This window comes from Heterodontus francisci, unplaced genomic scaffold, assembly GCF_036365525.1.
Source record: "Heterodontus francisci isolate sHetFra1 unplaced genomic scaffold, sHetFra1.hap1 HAP1_SCAFFOLD_726, whole genome shotgun sequence".
NCBI classification, from domain to species: domain Eukaryota; kingdom Metazoa; phylum Chordata; class Chondrichthyes; order Heterodontiformes; family Heterodontidae; genus Heterodontus; species Heterodontus francisci.
Genome location: NW_027140691.1, coordinates 240,781 through 259,968, shown reverse-complemented (window position 1 = coordinate 259,968; position 19,188 = coordinate 240,781). Strand labels below are relative to the sequence as shown.

The 19,188-nt window shown below is 48.2% G+C and overlaps 1 protein-coding gene across 1 annotated transcript; it reads right to left on the bottom strand.

Moving 5' to 3' along the window:
* Window positions 1-853: 853 nt before the first annotated feature.
* Window positions 854-17,000, bottom strand: LOC137360505 (uncharacterized protein C11orf98-like). The gene is made up of 4 exons (XM_068025921.1): window positions 16,809-17,000; window positions 3,305-3,429; window positions 2,053-2,150; window positions 854-1,227 (listed from the first exon to the last, which is right to left on the bottom strand). Exons 1-4 carry the CDS (start codon window positions 16,998-17,000, stop codon window positions 1,109-1,111), a joined length of 534 nt encoding a protein of 177 aa, XP_067882022.1. The 3' UTR covers window positions 854-1,108.
* Between the last annotated feature and the right edge of the window lie 2,188 nt (window positions 17,001-19,188).

Here is a 19,188-nt window from a genome sequence, read left to right as displayed (position 1 = left end):
ATTAATAATCTGATCAGCTGCCACAGCATTAGTCTGAGTCTCTGGACTACTAGGCTACACGAGCTGGTCAGAGGCTGGGTATTCTTTGCATTTGCGTCACCACCTGACTTCCCCCAAGCCGTTCCACCATTTGAAATAAAAAAACAAAAGTGCTGGAAATACTCAGCAGGTCAGGCAGCATCTGTGGAGAGAGAGGCCGAGTTAACGTTTCGGTTCTGTGACCTTGCATCAGAACCTTTCCACCATCGAGAAGGTACAAAGCAGCAGAGACTGGAATACGCTCCAATTTCCTGGATGTTCAACTTGGTTTGGAACCCCACTGGCTGTAGCTTGTACCATCTACAAGATGCACTGCAGCAACTGATGAAGGTTCCTTTGACAGCATCTCCCAAGCTTTTGACTTCTACTACCTAGAGGATTAAGGGTAGCAGACCCATGGTGAGGTTCCCCTCCAAGTCTCACACTATTCTGAAGTACGAGTATATCGCTACTGCATCAAACATCTTGGAACTCCCTATCTAGCAGCACTGGGAATACCTTAACTACAATGGCGGCAGTGGTTCACCACCACCACCCCCTGCTAGGGTTGCCTTGCCAGCAATTCCCATATCCCATAACTTTTTGAAAAAAAGGCAATTCCATCCTGTGTTCAGTCAATCTCCTAGACTGATCTGAACAACAGGCTAAGTCCACCCACCTTCAACCAATGAATCAGCTTTGATTTGTGTCACGTTAAACAAAGATCTACGAGCCCTGCACCACAACATACGATGGCATCCAGTTCACGAGGTGCAAAGCAGCACTTGCAGAAACTCCAGCAATAACTGGAGCAGCAGGATCATTTAGTGTTATCAACAACTGTCTCTCTTTATTTCCAGTTACAATAACTGAGTGCACATCGACTGCCAATCAGGCAAATGGTAATTCAACAAATTCAGGGAGGAGGAAATATTTGGGAAGCCAGACTCTGCAGTGACAGCAATCACACCATGAACAGTAGATTCCCCAAAGATCCTTTTGATCTGCCATCCACGAACTCTGCCCAAGCCTCAGGCTGCAGCAATTACCGTCCAACCGTGCCAGGTGTATGCTTTCTCTCGATTCTTTTTCACCCAGACTTCTCCACCATTTCTTCATCTTTCATTTCCACATTCACTGTCTTCCCTCCTGTCCTTGTCTTGTCTCCTCCCTTCCCCACCTCAGTGTTGTCCGACGGGGCAGGTTCAACTAGAAGCGCAAAAGAGGAAAAAAAAATTACTCATCTGTAAATGGCTCCAAATAGCGGAGTCAGAGAGAGCGAGAGTTGGGTGAAGGGGCTGTACAAAGTGGAGAGATCAGGAAGGGCGAAGAGGTCGACGCCAGGAGCACCAGAGTGGGATAAGTCAGTGGACCTGTGTCCCCGCCAGAAGGACACAGGAGGAAAGGGAGTGGGGTGTAAGGTGAGCGAGAGATTTTCACATTTAATGTAGAGACATGGTGGCATCGTGAGGGTGGGAATTTGTGGCTGCAGAAGTTGAAGGGTACGACAACACCGGGGCAAATAGTCTGGGAAGGTCAGAAGGCAGCACAGGAGCTGCAGTAGAGTTAGAAGCAGACAATCATGCGGAGGGGGGACCGGGTGACGGACAGAACATTGGGGGTTGAAGCTTAGCTCTGGCTTGAGCAGACAGCCAAGATTTTGAATGGGTTTGTTCAGCCTGAGTTGAACAGTTGGTGGCACAGGGAATAGATTCAGGGACAAGGCCACCAGGATTTATCACGAGGGGTGAATACGCACCATCGTAAAGTGTGGTTACAACCGGTAATACTGGATTGGGTCCCCTCGTCTACTTGAGGGACAACGCTACAAATGGCTGTGTATGAGCCGATTGCAGTGGATGACGGAAAACACTGGGCAGGTCGGGCAGCATCTGGGAAGAGAGAACCCCTTCCAGCTTGGTGACCGCATGCCTTCCAGTTCTTAAACCTGGGAACGTTAACTGTTTTTCTCTCTCTCTTCCCCCCAGATGGTTGTGAGATGGAAGGGGAACCACGAGAATACTGTAACCTTACCATCCATGACAGATCGCTCCCTCTGACTGTGCTGGATCTGTTTCTGTAACTTTCTCCTCTTCTTGCCCGAGAGCGTGATATTCGCCCTCTTACTCGAGCTGCAAACAATGAGAAGCGAATAATCACCGATTGCCTTTAATACACACAAACATTCCATCATCAGAGTGGAATCAGACAAAATAATAATCATCTCCAAAGCAGGAGCTATTGAGGGAGCTTGGTTAAAAAATGTAAGTTTTACAAATAATTTGTCCCTGGGGCAAGGCAGCTCACAGACAAAACAGAGCCCCATTGTGATCGTGATAGATGAATGCAAATCTTGTTGGCCAAAATCCATTTCCATGATTCTGTCATTTACTCTGCTCGGGAGAAGGAGGGATTGCCTAAACAGAGACGTTCGAAGGCTGACATCCACCACTCCCGCCACATTTAAAATGTGTCTCAGGCGGCCTACTTTCCTTCTCCACCTTTCACCATCCCTCCCTCCGGTCGACTTCTGTGAAACAAGCTGCATCTTTTCATGGGCATTTGGATAATGCTGACGGAAGCTGTTTAAATCCCGCAGGTCCCCCTAACCGATGCACCCTTCTGACTGAGCGATTTATTTAGTTCCAAGTGATTTCAGGTCCTGCCCAAATAACGGATATAACCTCATCCCAGATGGTACGCACGACGGTTCTTAAAGAGGGCAATTCAATGAGCACGCGCCAAACTCTTTTAGAACCGAGTGGCATTCATTTCTAATAGTCGAGGAAACTCCTCCAGCAACAGAAGATATCTCCTAATCGACCTCAGTGTGTAACACAAGAGCTGCCACTGACCTCGGGCTCTGCTTATTCCAGGTAATAGCACTGTATTACCTGAAAGGGTCAGGCCAGGTCACAGTCCGTAGCTGCAGACTTGTGTGTTAAACACTGCCCAGAAAGGAGCAAATCCTCCCAATTTACTTCGAGCACCGCCACGCGAGGTCTGTGAGCGGGGTTCCCCTTCCTCTCCCACCGTTATTAATATGCTGATTAATGTGTTCTCCTGTTCCTGTTACGGAATGCGACATGGGCAGCAACGCAAAGCAGGGGAGGGGGGGGTGGCGGGGTGCCAGTGAACCAGGGTCAGTTTGATACTTGGCCAGAATCACTGCTTTGCAGTAAAACAAGTTTCGACCCAAGCTAATGCCACCCACCACAGCACGTTAACCAGTGCAGGACACGTCCGGGATTAGAGATTTCGCTGAGCTTTGGTGGTAGTTTCTCACCATCTCTTCTTGAGGTGATGGGCGGTGATCAGCCCTTCATCGATCACTGCACCCACAATTATGTGCTTGCTCCTTTTCTCTTTACTCAAAACTCTCCGTCTTTTGAAAAGTTTTCTCTGTAATTCCTGCAAACAAAAGAAGGGGGAATAAAAGTAGTTAGACCTGAACAAAGTAAACAATAAAAACACCACACAGCTCCCAGTACCCGTTAATATCTACCCAGTCTAATCCCACTCTCCCCGCACACTTTAATATTCCACCCAGTCTAATCCCACTCTCTCCCCGTACCCTTTAATATCCACCCAGTCTAAACCCACTCTCTTCCTGTACCCTTTAATATTCCACCCAGTCTAATCCCACTCTCTCCCTGTACCCTTTAATATTCCACCCAGTCTAATCCCACTCTCTCCCTGTACCCTTTAATATTCACCCAGTCTAATCCCACTCTCTCCCCGTACCCTTTAATATCCACCCAGTCTAATCCCACTCTCTCCCTGTACCCTTTAATATTCCACCCAGTCTAATCCCACTCTCTCCCCGTACCCTTTAATATCCACCCAGTCTAATCCCACTCTCTCCCCGTACCCTTTAATATCCACCCAGTCTAATCCCACTCTCTCCCCGTACCCTTTAATATTCCACCCAGTCTAATCCCACTCTCTCCCCGTACCCTTTAATATTCCACCCAGTCTAATCCCACTCTCTCCCCGTACCCTTTAATATTCCACCCAGTCTAATCCCACTCTCTCCCCGTACCCTTTAATATTCCACCCAGTCTAATCCCACTCTCTCCCCGTACCCTTTAATATTCCACCCAGTCTAATCCCACTCTCTCCCCGTACCCTTTAATATTCCACCCAGTCTAATCCCACTCTCTCCCCGTACCCTTTAATATCCACCCAGTCTAATCCCACTCTCTCCCCGTACCCTTTAATCTTCCACCCAGTCTAATCCCACTCTCTCCCTGTCCCCTTTAATCTTCCACCCAGTCTAATCCCACTCTCTCCCAGTCCCCTTTAATATTCCACCAAGTCTAATCCCACTCTCTCCCCGTACCCTTTAATCTTCCACCCAGTCTAATCCCACTCTCTCCCTGTCCCCTTTAATCTTCCACCCAGTCTAATCCCACTCTCTCCCAGTCCCCTTTAATATTCCACCAAGTCTAATCCCACTCTCTCCCCGTACCCTTTAATATTCACCCAGTCTAATCCCACTCTCTCCCCGTACCCTTTAATATTCACCCAGTCTAATCCCACTCTCTCCCCGTACCCTTTAATATCCACCCAGTCTAAACCCACTCTCTCCCCGTACCCTTTAATATTCCACCCAGTCTAATCCCACTCTCTCCCCGTACCCTTTAATATCCACCCAGTCTAAACCCACTCTCTTCCTGTACCCTTTAATATTCACCCAGTCTAATCCCACTCTCTCCCCGTACCCTTTAATATTCCACCCAGTCTAATCCCACTCTCTCCCCGTACCCTTTAATATCCACCCAGTCTAAACCCACTCTCTCCCCGTACCCTTTAATATCCACCCAGTCTAAACCCACTCTCTCCCCGTACCCTTTAATATCCACCCAGTCTAAACCCACTCTCTCCCCGTACCCTTTAATATCCACCCAGTCTAATCCCACTCTCTCCCTGTACCCTTTAATATTCCACCCAGTCTAATCCCACTCTCTCCCCGTACCCTTTAATATCCACCCAGTCTAAACCCACTCTCTTCCTGTACCCTTTAATATTCACCCAGTCTAATCCCACTCTCTCCCCGTACCCTTTAATATCCACCCAGTCTAATCCCACTCTCTCCCCGTACCCTTTAATATCCACCCAGTCTAATCCCACTCTCTCCCTGTACCCTTTAATATTCCACCCAGTCTAATCCCACTCTCTCCCCGTACCCTTTAATATCCACCCAGTCTAATCCCACTCTCTCCCCGTACCCTTTAATATCCACCCAGTCTAAACCCACTCTCTCCCCGTACCCTTTAATATCCACCCAGTCTAATCCCACTCTCTCCCTGTACCCTTTAATATTCCACCCAGTCTAATCCCACTCTCTCCCCGTACCCTTTAATATCCACCCAGTCTAAACCCACTCTCTTCCTGTACCCTTTAATATTCACCCAGTCTAATCCCACTCTCTCCCCGTACCCTTTAATATCCACCCAGTCTAATCCCACTCTCTCCCCGTACCCTTTAATATCCACCCAGTCTAATCCCACTCTCTCCCTGTACCCTTTAATATTCCACCCAGTCTAATCCCACTCTCTCCCCGTACCCTTTAATATCCACCCAGTCTAAACCCACTCTCTTCCTGTACCCTTTAATATTCACCCAGTCTAATCCCACTCTCTCCCCGTACCCTTTAATATCCACCCAGTCTAAACCCACTCTCTTCCTGTACCCTTTAATATTCACCCAGTCTAATCCCACTCTCTCCCCGTACCCTTTAATATCCACCCAGTCTAATCCCACTCTCTCCCCGTACCCTTTAATATCCACCCAGTCTAATCCCACTCTCTCCCTGTACCCTTTAATATTCCACCCAGTCTAATCCCACTCTCTCCCCGTACCCTTTAATATCCACCCAGTCTAATCCCACTCTCTCCCCGTACCCTTTAATATCCACCCAGTCTAAACCCACTCTCTCCCCGTACCCTTTAATATCCACCCAGTCTAATCCCACTCTCTCCCTGTACCCTTTAATATTCCACCCAGTCTAATCCCACTCTCTCCCCGTACCCTTTAATATCCACCCAGTCTAAACCCACTCTCTTCCTGTACCCTTTAATATTCACCCAGTCTAATCCCACTCTCTCCCCGTACCCTTTAATATCCACCCAGTCTAATCCCACTCTCTCCCCGTACCCTTTAATATCCACCCAGTCTAATCCCACTCTCTCCCTGTACCCTTTAATATTCCACCCAGTCTAATCCCACTCTCTCCCCGTACCCTTTAATATCCACCCAGTCTAATCCCACTCTCTCCCCGTACCCTTTAATATCCACCCAGTCTAATCCCACTCTCTCCCCGTACCCTTTAATATTCACCCAGTCTAATCCCACTCTCTCCCTGTACCCTTTAATATTCCACCCAGTCTAATCCCACTCTCTCCCCGTACCCTTTAATATCCACCCAGTCTAATCCCACTCTCTCCCCGTACCCTTTAATATTCACCCAGTCTAATCCCACTCTCTCCCTGTACCCTTTAATATCCACCCAGTCTAATCCCACTCTCTCCCCGTACCCTTTAATATCCACCCAGTCGAATCCCACACTCTCCCCGTACCCTTTAATATCCACCCAGTCTAATCCCACTCTCTCCCCGTACCCTTTAATATCCACCCAGTCTAATCCCACTCTCTCCCCGTACCCTTTAATATTCCACCCAGTCTAATCCCACTCTCTCCCTGTACCCTTTAATATCCACCCAGTCTAATCCCACTCTCTCCCCGTACCCTTTAATATCCACCCAGTCTAATCCCACTCTCTCCCCGTACCCTTTAATATTCACCCAGTCTAATCCCACTCTCTCCCTGTACCCTTTAATATTCCACCCAGTCTAATCCCACTCTCTCTTCAATCCCACGTGTTCACCACACACCCGGAACTGGCTCATTAACATAACGTCAATCATTTCCCAGCTATCCAATGGGAATGCGCGGGGGCGGGGCCACTGTTTAAAGGGACATGCACAGATCCGAATCACAATTAAACCTGCCTCCACCACACTCTCAATGCATTCCAGATCCTAACCACAATTAAACCTGCCTCCACCACACTCTCAGTGCATTCCAGATCCTAATCACAATTAAACCTGCCTCCACCACACTCTCAGTGCATTCCAGATCCTAATCACAATTAAACCTGCCTCCACCACACTCTCAGTGCATTCCAGATCCTAATCACAATTAAACCTGCCTCCACCACACTCTCAGTGCATTCCAGATCCTAATCACAATTAAACCTGCCTCCACCACACTCTCAGTGCATTCCAGATCCTAACCACAATTAAACCTGCCTCCACCACACTCTCAGTGCATTCCAGATCCTAACCACAATTAAACCTGCCTCCACCACACTCTCAGTGCATTCCAGATCCTAATCACAATTAAACCTGCCTCCACCACACTCAGTGCATTCCAGATCCTAATCACAATTAAACCTGCCTCCACCACACACTCAGTGCATTCCAGATCCTAACCACAATTAAACCTGCCTCCACCACACTCTCAGTGCATTCCAGATCCTAATCACAATTAAACCTGCCTCCACCACACACTCAGTGCATTCCAGATCCTAACCACAATTAAACCTGCCTCCACCACACTCTCAGTGCATTCCAGATCCTAATCACAATTAAACCTGCCTCCACCACACACTCAGTGCATTCCAGATCCTAACCAAAATTAAACCTGCCTCCACCACACACTCAGTGCATTCCAGATCCTAACCACAATTAAACCTGCCTCCACCACACTCTCAGTGCATTCCAGATCCTAATCACAATTAAACCTGCCTCCACCACACTCTCAGGCAGAGCATTCCAGATCCAAACCACAATTAAACCTGCCTCCACCACACTCTCAGTGCATTCCAGATCCTAACCACAATTAAACCTGCCTCCACCACACTCTCAGTGCATTCCAGATCCTGACCACAATTAAACCTACCTCCACCACACTCTCAGTGCATTCCAGATCCTAATCACAATTAAACCTGCCTCCACCACACTCTCAGGCAGAGCATTCCAGATCCAAACCACAATTAAACCTGCCTCCACCACACTCTCAGTGCATTCCAGATCCTAACCACAATTAAACCTGCCTCCACCACACTCTCAGTGCATTCCAGATCCTAATCACAATTAAACCTGCCTCCACCACACTCTCAGTGCATTCCAGATCCTAACCACAATTAAACCTGCCTCCACCACACTCTCAGTGCATTCCAGATCTGAACCACAATTAAACCTGCCTCCACCACAATCTCAGTGCATTCCAGATCCTAACCACAATTAAACCTGCCTCCACCACACTCTCAGTGCATTCCAGATCCTAACCACAACTAAACCTGCCTCCACCACACTCTCAGTGCATTCCAGATCCTAATCACAATTAAACCTGCCTCCACCACAATCTCAGTGCATTCCAGATCCTAACCACAACTAAACCTGCCTCCACCACACTCTCAGTGCATTCCAGATCCTAATCACAATTAAACCTGCCTCCACCACACTCTCAGTGCATTCCAGATCCTAATCACAATTAAACCTGCCTCCACCACACTCTCAGTGCATTCCAGATCCTAACCACAATTAAACCTGCCTCCACCACACTCTCAGTGCATTCCAGATCCTAATCACAATTAAACCTGCCTCCACCACACTCTCAGGCAGAGCATTCCAGATCCTAACCACAATTAAACCTAACTCCATCACACTCTCAGTGCATTCCAGATCCTAACCACAATTAAACCTGCCTCCACCACACTCTCAGTGTATTCCAGATCCTAACCACAATTAAACCTGCCTCCACCACACTCTCAGTGCATTTCAGATCCTAACCACAATTAAACCTGCCTCCACCACACTCTCAGTGCATTCCAGATCCTAATCACAATTAAACCTGCCTCCACCACACTCTCAGTGCATTCCAGATCCGAACCACAATTAAACCTGCCTCCACCACACTCTCAGTGCATTCCAGATCCTAATCACAATTAAACCTGCCTCCACCACACTCTCAGTGCATTCCAGATCCTAATCACATTTAAACCTTCCTCCACCACACTCTCAGTGCATTCCGGATCCAAACCACAATTAAACCTGCCTCCACCACACTCTCAGTGCATTCCAGATCCTAACCACAATTAAACCTGCCTCCACCACACTCAGTGCATTCCAGGTCCTAATCACAATTAAACCTGCCTCCACCACACTCTCAGTGCATTCCAGATCCTAACCACAATTAAACCTGCCTCCACCACACTCTCAGTGCATTCCAGATCCTAATCACATTTAAACCTTCCTCCACCACACTCTCAGTGCATTCCAGATCCTAACCACAATTAAACCTGCCTCCACCACACTCTCAGTGCATTCCAGATCCTAACCACAATTAAACCTGCCTCCACCACACACTCAGTGCATTCCAGATCCTAACCACAATTAAACCTGCCTCCACCACACTCTCAGTGCATTCCAGGTCCTAATCACAATTAAACCTGCCTCCACCACACTCTCAGTGTATTCCAGATCCTAACCACAATTAAACCTGCCTCCACCATACTCTCAGTGCATTCCAGGTCCTAATCACAATTAAACCTGCCTCCACCACACTCTCAGTGCATTCCAGGTCCTAATCACAATTAAACCTGCCTCCACACACTCTCAGTGCATTCCAGATCCTAACCACAATTAAACCTGCATCCACCACACTCTCAGTGTATTCCAGATCCTAACCACAATTAAACCTGCCTCCACCATACTCTCAGTGCATTCCAGATCCTAATCACAATTAAACCTGCCTCCACCACACTCTCAGTGCATTCCAGATCCTAACCACAATTAAACCTGCGTCCACCACACTCTCAGTGCATTCCAGATCCTAACCACAATTAAACCTGCCTCCACCACACTCTCAGTGTATTCCAGATCCTAACCACAATTAAACCTGCCTCCACCATACTCTCAGTGCATTCCAGATCCTAACCACAATTAAACCTGCGTCCACCACACTCTCAGTGTATTCCAGATCCTAACCACAATTAAACCTGCCTCCACCATACTCTCAGTGCATTCCAGATCCTAACCACAATTAAACCTGCCTCCACCACACTCTCAGTGCATTCCAGATCCTAATCACAATTAAACCTTCCTCCACCACACTCTCAGTGCATTCCAGATCCTAACCACAATTAAACCTGCCTCCACCACACTCTCAGTGTATTCCAGATCCTAACCACAATTAAACCTGCCTCCACCACACTCTCAGTGCATTCCAGATCCTAATCACAATTAAACCTGCCTCCACCGCACTCGCAGGCAGAGCATTCCAGATCCAAACCACAATTAAACCTGCCTCCACCACACTCTCAGTGCATTCCAGATCCTAACCACAATTAAACCTGCCTCCACCACACTCTCAGTGCATTCCAGATCCTAATCACAATTAAACCTGCCTCCACCACACTCTCAGGCAGAGCATTCCAGATCCAAACCACAATTAAACCTGCCTCCACCACACTCTCAGTGCATTCCAGATCCTAACCACAATTAAACCTGCCTCCACCACATTCTCAGTGCATTCCAGATCCTGACCACAATTAAACCTGCCTCCATCACACTCTCAGTGCATTCCGGATCCTGACCACAATTAAACCTGCCTCCACCACACTCTCAGTGCATTCCAGATCCTGACCACAATTAAACCTGCCTCCATCACACTCTCAGTGCATTCCAGATCCTGACCACAATTAAACCTGCCTCCATCACACTCTCAGTGCATTCCAGATCCTGACCACAATTAAACCTGCCTCCACCACACTCTCAGTGCATTCCAGATCCTAATCACAATTAAACCTGCCTCCACCACACTCAGTGCATTCCAGATCCTAACCATAATTAAACCTGCCTCCACCACACTCTCAGTGCATTCCAGATCCTAATCACAATTAAACCTGCCTCCACCACACTCAGTGCATTCCAGATCCTAACCACAATTAAACCTGCCTCCACCACACTCTCAGTGCATTCCAGATCCTAATCACAATTAAACCTGCCTCCACCACACTCAGTGCATTCCAGATCCTAACCATAATTAAACCTGCCTCCACCACACTCTCAGTGCATTCCAGATCCTAATCACAATTAAACCTGCCTCCACCACACTCTCAGTGCATTCCAGATCCTAACCACAATTAAACCTGCCTCCACCACACTCTCAGTGCATTCCAGATCCTAACCACAATTAAACCTGCCTCCACCACACTCTCAGTGCATTCCAGATCCTAATCACAATTAAACCTGCCTCCACCACACTCTCAGGCAGTGCATTCCAGATCCTAATCACAATTAAACCTGCCTCCACCACACTCTCAGTGCATTCCAGATCCTGACCACAATTAAACCTGCCTCCACCACACTCTCAGTGCATTCCAGATCCTAATCACAATTAAACCTGCCTCCACCACACTCTCAGTGCATTCCAGATCCTAACCACAATTAAACCTGCCTCCACCACACTCTCAGTGCATTCCAGATACTAACTACAATTAAACCTGCCTCCACCACACTCTCAGTGCATTCCAGATCCTAATCACAATTAAACCTTCCTCCACCACACTCTCAGTGCATTCCAGATCCTAACCACAATTAAACCTGCCTCCACCACACTCTCAGTGTATTCCAGATCCTAACCACAATTAAACCTGCCTCCACCATACTCTCAGTGCATTCCAGATCCTCACCACAATTAAACCTGCCTCCATCACACTCTCAGTGCATTCCAGATCCTAATCACAATTAAACCTGCCTCCACCACATTCTCGGGCTGGATGGGATTCGGTCCGGCTCTGGGTCGGACACACTCAGTACTACCTTCTGCTCTGCTGGGAGGAAAAGGGAAGTTGAGTAAGTAAGCGTCAGAATTTGAAAAGACCTGCCTGAGCTGGGAGTCCTGGACGTCAAGGAGGGAAACGCGCCTCCGGACTCCACAGACTCTGTGAGCGAGTGAGCGTTTCTTTGACGTCATTGCCCTCATGCTGCAGCTTCCTTCCATTCCATCCATCCAAAAGTGCTGCGTGCACTGTGGATGTAAAACCAATACATTCAACTGGAGATAGTGAACTTTCTGGTGGTCGGGTCGGGACAGGGACGGGAAAAAATGGAAGGACTCAGGCCGGGTCGGGCTGGGGTCCAGTGTGGTTCTGTTGGGTTCGGGTTGGGATTTTTTTGCCAGACCTGAGAAGGCCTTTAGCAACATGGATACGAAATTAGCTGAGTGACAGGAAACAGAGAGTAATGGTGAACGGTTGTTCTGTCAGACTGGAGGAAGGTATATAGTGGGGGGTTGGGGGTCGGGGGGTCCCCAGGGGTCAGTGTTGGGACCCCTCAATTCTTGAGATATATTCATGACCCAGATACAGGGCACAATTTCAAAATTTGTGGATGACACAAAGCTTGGAAGTATGGTGAACTGTGAGGAGGATAGTGTTAAACTTCAAGAGGACATAGACACACTGGTAGAATGGATGGACAAGTGATAGATGAAGTTGATTGCAGAGAAGTATGAAGTGATTCATTTTTGCAGGAAGAATGAGGAGAGGCAATATAAAATAAAAGGTACAATTCTGAAGTGGGTATAGGATCAGAGGGGCCTGCGGTTACACATGCACAAATCATTGAAGGTTGCAGAGCAGGTTGAGAAAGTGGTTCATAAACATAAGGGATTTTTTAGAATTAGAATTAGAACATTACAGCGCAGTACAGGCCCTTCGGCCCTCGATGTTGCGCCGACCTGTGAAACCATCTGACCTACACTATTCCATTTTCATCCATATGTCTATCCAATGACCACTTAAATGCCCTTAAAGTTGGCGAGTCTACTACTGCTGCAGGCAGGGCGTTCCACGCCCTTACTACTCCCTGAGTAAAGAAACTACCTCTAACATCTGTCCTATATCTTTCACCCCTCAACTTAAAGCTGTGTCCCCTCGTGTTTGCCATCATCATCCGAGGAAAAAGACTCTCACTAACCACCCTATCTAACCCTCTGATTATCTTGTATGTCTCTATTAAGTCACCTCTCCTCCTCCTTCTCTCCAACGAAAACAACCTCAAGTCCCTCAGCCTTTCCTCGTAAGACCTTCCCTCCATACCAGGCAACATCCTAGTAAATCTCCTCTGCACCCTTTCCATAGCTTCCACATCCTTCCTATAATGCGGTGACCAGAACTGCACGCAATACTCCAGGTGCGGTCTCACCAGAGTTTTGTACAGCTGCAGCATGACCTCGTGGCTCCGAAACTCGACCCCCCTACTAATAAAAGCTAACACACCATATGCCTTCTTAACAGCCCTATTAACCTGGGTAGCAACTTTCAGGGATTTATGTACCTGGACACCAAAATCTCTCTGTTCATCTACACTACCAAGAATCTTCCCATTAGCCCAGTACTCTGCATTCCTGTTACTCCTTCCAAAGTGTATCACCTCACACTTTACCGCATTAAACTCCATTTGCCATCTCTCAGCCCAGCTCTGCAGCCTATCTATGTCCCTCTGTACCCTACAACATCCTTCGGCACTATCCACAACTCCACCGACCTTCGTGTCATCCGCAAATTTACTAACCCACCCTTCTACACCCTCTTCCAGGTCATTTATAAAAATGACAAACAGCAGTGGCCCCAAAACAGATCCTTGCGGTACACCACTAGTAACTAAACTCCAGGATGAACATTTGCCATCAACCACCACCCTCTGTCTTCTTTCAGCTCGCCAATTTCTGATCCAAAGCTCTAAATCACCTTCAACCCCATACTTCCGTATTTTCTGCAATAGCCTACCGTGGGCTTTAGAAATGAAAGGAAGTTATGGTAAACCTGTATAAAAGACTGGTTCAGCCTCAGCTGGAGTACTGTGTCCAGGTTTGGGCACCACACTTTCAGAAGGATGTTTTGCATTAGAGAGGGTACAGAAAAGCTTCACGAGAATGGTTCCAGGGATGAGAAACTTCTGTTAAGTGGACAGATTGGAGAAGCTGGGGCTGTTCTTGAAGAAGAGAAGATTAAGAGGAGATTTGAGAGCGGTGAAACGGTGCTCATTGGCCGAAGGATCCAGAACCAGAGGACACCGATTTAAGGTGATTGGCAAAAGACGCAACAGCGGCATGCGGAAAAACATTTTTACGCAGCGAATGGTTAGGATCTGGAATGCACTGAGAGTGTGGTGGAGGCAGGTTTAATTGTGGTTAGGATCTGGAATGCACTGAGAGTGTGGTGGAGGCAGGTTTAATTGTGGTTAGGATCTGGAATGCACTGAGAGTGTGGTGGAGGCAGGTTTAATTTTGGTTAGGATCTGGAATGCACTGAGAGTGTGTGGAGGCAGGTTTAATTGTGGTTAGGATCTGGACTGCACTGAGAGTGTGGTGGAGGCAGGTTTAATTGTGGTTAGGATCTGGAATGCACTGAGAGTGTGGTGGAGGCAGGTTTAATTTTGGTTAGGATCTGGAATGCACTGAGAGTGTGTGGAGGCAGGTTTAATTGTGGTTAGGATCTGGAATGCACTGAGAGTGTGGTGGAGGCAGGTTTAATTGTGATTAGGATCTGGAATGCACTGAGAGTGTGGTGGAGGCAGGTTTAATTGTGATTAGGATCTGGAATGCACTGAGAGTGTGGTGGAGGCAGGTTTAATTGTGGTTAGGATCTGGAATGCACTGAGAGTGTGGTGGAGGCAGGTTTAATTGTGGTTAGGATCTGGAATGCACTGAGAGTGTGGTGGAGGCAGGTTTAATTTTGGTTAGGATCTGGAATGCACTGAGAGTGTGTGGAGGCAGGTTTAATTGTGGTTAGGATCTGGAATGCACTGAGAGTGTGGTGGAGGCAGGTTTAATTGTGATTAGGATCTGGAATGCACTGAGAGTGTGGTGGAGGCAGGTTTAATTGTGGTTAGGATCTGGAATGCACTGAGTGTGTGGTGGAGGCAGGTTTAATTGTGGTTAGGATCTGGAATGCACTGAGTGTGTGGTGGAGGCAGGTTTAATTGTGGTTAGGATCTGGAATGCACTGAGAGTGTGGTGGAGGCAGGTTTAATTGTGGTTAGGATCTGGAATGCACTGAGTGTGTGGTGGAGGCAGGTTTAATTGTGGTTAGGATCTGGAATGCACTGAGAGTGTGGTGGAGGCAGGTTTAATTGTGGTTAGGATCTGGAATGCACTGAGATTGTGGTGGAGGCAGGTTTAATTGTGGTCAGGATCTGGAATGCACTGAGAGTGTGGTGGAGGCAGGTTTAATTGTGATTAGGATCTGGAATGCACTGAGATTGTGGTGGAGGCAGGTTTAATTGTGGTTAGGATCTGGAATGGACTGAGAGTGTGGTGGAGGCAGGTTTAATTGTGGTTAGGATCTGGAATGCACTGAGATTGTGGTGGAGGCAGGTTTAATTGTGGTTAGGATCTGGAATGGACTGAGAGTGTGGTGGAGGCAGGTTTAATTGTGGTTAGGATCTGGAATGGACTGAGAGTGTGGTGGAGGCAGGTTTAATTGTGGTTAGGATCTGGAATGCACTGAGAGTGTGGTGGAGGCAGGTTTAATTGTGGTTAGGATCTGGAATGGACTGAGAGTGTGGTGGAGGCAGGTTTAATTGTGGTTAGGATCTGGAATGCACTGAGAGTGTGGTGGAGGCAGGTTTAATTGTGGTTAGGATCTGGAATGGACTGAGAGTGTGGTGGAGGCAGGTTTAATTGTGGTTAGGATCTGGAATGGACTGAGAGTGTGGTGGAGGCAGGTTTAATTGTGGTTAGGATCTGGAATGCACTGAGAGTGTGGTGGAGGCAGGTTTAATTGTGGTTAGGATCTGGAATGGACTGAGAGTGTGGTGGAGGCAGGTTTAATTGTGGTCAGGATCTGGAATGCACTGAGAGTGTGGTGGAGGCAGGTTTAATTGTGATTAGGATCTGGAATGCTCTGAGATTGTGGTGAAGGCAGGTTTAATTGTGATTAGGATCTGGAATGCTCTGAGATTGTGGTGAAGGCAGGTTTAATTGTGATTAGGATCTGGAATGCACTGAGAGAGTGATGGAGGCAGGTTTAATTGTGATTAGGATCTGGAATGCACTGAGAGTGTGGTGGAGGCAGGTTTAATTGTGGTTAGGATCTGGAATGCACTGAGAGTGTGGTGGAGGCAGGTTTAGTTGTGATTAGGATCTGGAATGCACTGAGAGTGTGGTGGAGGCAGGTTTAATTGTGGTTAGGATCTGGAATGCACTGAGAGTGTGGTGGAGGCAGGTTTAATTGTGATTAGGATCTGGAATGCACTGAGAGTGTGGTGGAGGCAGGTTTAATTGTGGTTAGGATCTGGAATGCACTGAGAGTGTGGTGGAGGCAGGTTTAATTGTGGTTAGGATCTGGAATGCACTGAGAGTGTGGTGGAGGCAGGTTTAATTGTGGTTAGGATCTGGAATGCACTGAGAGTGTGGTGGAGGCAGGTTTAATTGTGGTTAGGATCTGGAATGCACTGAGAGTGTGGTGGAGGCAGGTTTAATTTTGGTTAGGATCTGGAATGCACTGAGAGTGTGTGGAGGCAGGTTTAATTGGGGGCTTTCAAAAGAAAACTGCCTAATTCTATGAAGATAAAATTTGATAGGTTACGGGGGGAAAATGGGTGCATGGAACTGTTGCAGAGAGCCAGCTGAGATGAAAGGCTGAATAGCCTCCTTCTGTGCTGTACCACTCTATGATAAATGACGGAGCATGTTTGATGGACTGTCTGGTCTACTGTTGCTCGTATAAACAAAGGAAGGCTTGCATTCGTATGGCCTGTTTCTGGACCACCAGACATCCCAAAGCCCTTCACAGACAAGTATATCTGAAGTGTGGTCACTGTCGCGATGTCGGAATCTCTGCGGGCCGGCTTGTGCAGAGCAAGATCCCACAAACAGCAATGTATTAACGACGAGGTAATCTGCATTTTGTGACTCTAACAGGGCACTGGGGATAACCCCACAGCTCTCCTGTGAAATAATGGACGTGGGATCTTCCACCTCCACCCAAGGGGGTTTAATGTCTCAGCAAGGTCTGGCAGCATCTGTGGAGAGAGAAGCTGAGTTAACGTTTTGGGTCAGTGACCCTTCTTCGGAAGAAGGGTTCTGAAGAAGGGTCACTGACCCGAAGCGTTAACTCTGCTTCTCTCCTCACAGATGCTGCCAGACCTTGCTGAGTGGTTCCTGCATTTCTTGTTTTTATGTCAGATTTCCAGCATCCGCAGTATTTTGCTTTTATTTTAGGGTTTGATGTCTCATTGGAAAGAGAGGATTATTTCTCATGTTTGTTATTCCCAGTCTCTCCACATAACAGAAGTCCCTCATCCCTGGCACCATTCATAATCAGCAACTGGAGTGGAACAATAAAGCACCAGCCCTAAGGTGGTGAGCAATCCAGCGCCTGAAACCCCAGTCAGCCCGCACTCCATTTCAATTCTCCCGCCTCTGCCGGCCGCCCCCCGCCCATTGGTCGGCTTTCCCGCGCCGCTGCCGTCAATCAGGAGCACACGGCTGCCGCTGATTGGTTGGACGGAGAGGCGGAGCGCACGTGTAGTAACCACGCCCTCTAAAGGGAGGGGGGAATAGGTGGATGGAGCGGATCACGGTCACGTGCTGGGAACCCCGCCTCCTGGCGCGGGGCGCGGGGAGGGGTGGAGCGGAGCCGCAGGCGGTCACGTGCTCGTGTCGGCACGTGGCTGCCACGTGCGGCCAGCTGGAGGTGACGGTTGGTGGGCGCCATTTTGCTCCTGCTTCAAATGGCCATTGAAGGCCTGAGCGAGCATGGCGCCCCGTTATATCACCTACCAGGCGCTGTGTTCGCTCTGTTTGATGAGCTTCAAAGGTAAGGGTAACCCAGAGGCGAACAACTTGCTCCCACCCCCCCCCCTCTCAATTACTCACCCGCACATACCCGAACCCAACTAGTTTCAATGGAAGATCCCAATTTCTTTGTTTATTCTGGGCTTTAAAACAAAGGCTGCTTTGAGAATGGGTTGTCAGTTTTCAATGGATCTTCATTTCATTTGCAAAAGGATCACCCTTCCTGCAGCACACCCCACCTCCCCCCCCAGCCACCAGTGTTTCAGCAATAGCTATGCTGGCTGCACAGCAAGATCCCAGACTGGGTTCTGTGCAGAGTCAACCGGTCTCAGCAGGCTCCGTCTCGCTTGAATTGGCCGCAGGACCCACCCCAATCCCGATCAGAAAATCAGCAAGAGTTCATGCTCCTGGTCATCGCCCAGCAATTCCCTATAGAGAACGTCAGGCAGGTTGTAGCATCAGCCATGTCTTTAATCCTCCTTGACTGAGTGAGATGCCAGCTTTCTGCCTTTTGCATTCAATGTCTTTACTGCCCCCCCCCCCCCACCTTGTAGTATCCATTCCCATGCTTTGGTTTCCTTAAAGAAAGGAGGACTTGCATTCACATATCACCTTTCAGCCTCAGCAGCTCCCAAGGCACTTTACAACTAATGAAGTACTTTTGAATTACAGTCACTGTTGTAATGTTGGTAAGGCGACAGTTAATTTACTGCACAACGAACTCCCACAATTGCCAATGTGATAATGACCAGATTTTTCTGATATATTGAGGGATAAATATTGACCTGGACACTAGTGAGAATTCCCCCGCTGTTCTTTGGATTGGAGCCATGAGATCTCTTACATCCACCTGAGAGAGTAGACAGGGCCTCGGTTTAATGTATCTGAAAGACAGCCCTTCAGACAGTGCGATTCACCCTCAGTACTGACCCTCCGACAGTGCGGCACTCCCTCAGTACTGACCCTCTGACAGTGCAGCACTCCCTCAGTACTGACTCTCCGACAGTGCAGCACTCCCTCAGTACTGACTCTCCGACAGTGCGATTCACCCTCAGTACTGACTCTCCGACAGTGCGATTCACCCTCAGTACTGACTCTCCGACAGTGCGATTCACCCTCAGTACTGACTCTCCGACAGTGCGATTCACCCTCAGTACTGACTCTCCGACAGTGCAGCACTCCCTCAGTACTGACCCTCCGACAGTGCGATTCACCCTCAGTACTGACTCTCCGACAGTGCGATTCACCCTCAGTACTGACCCTCTGACAGTGCAGCACTCCCTCAGTATGGATCCT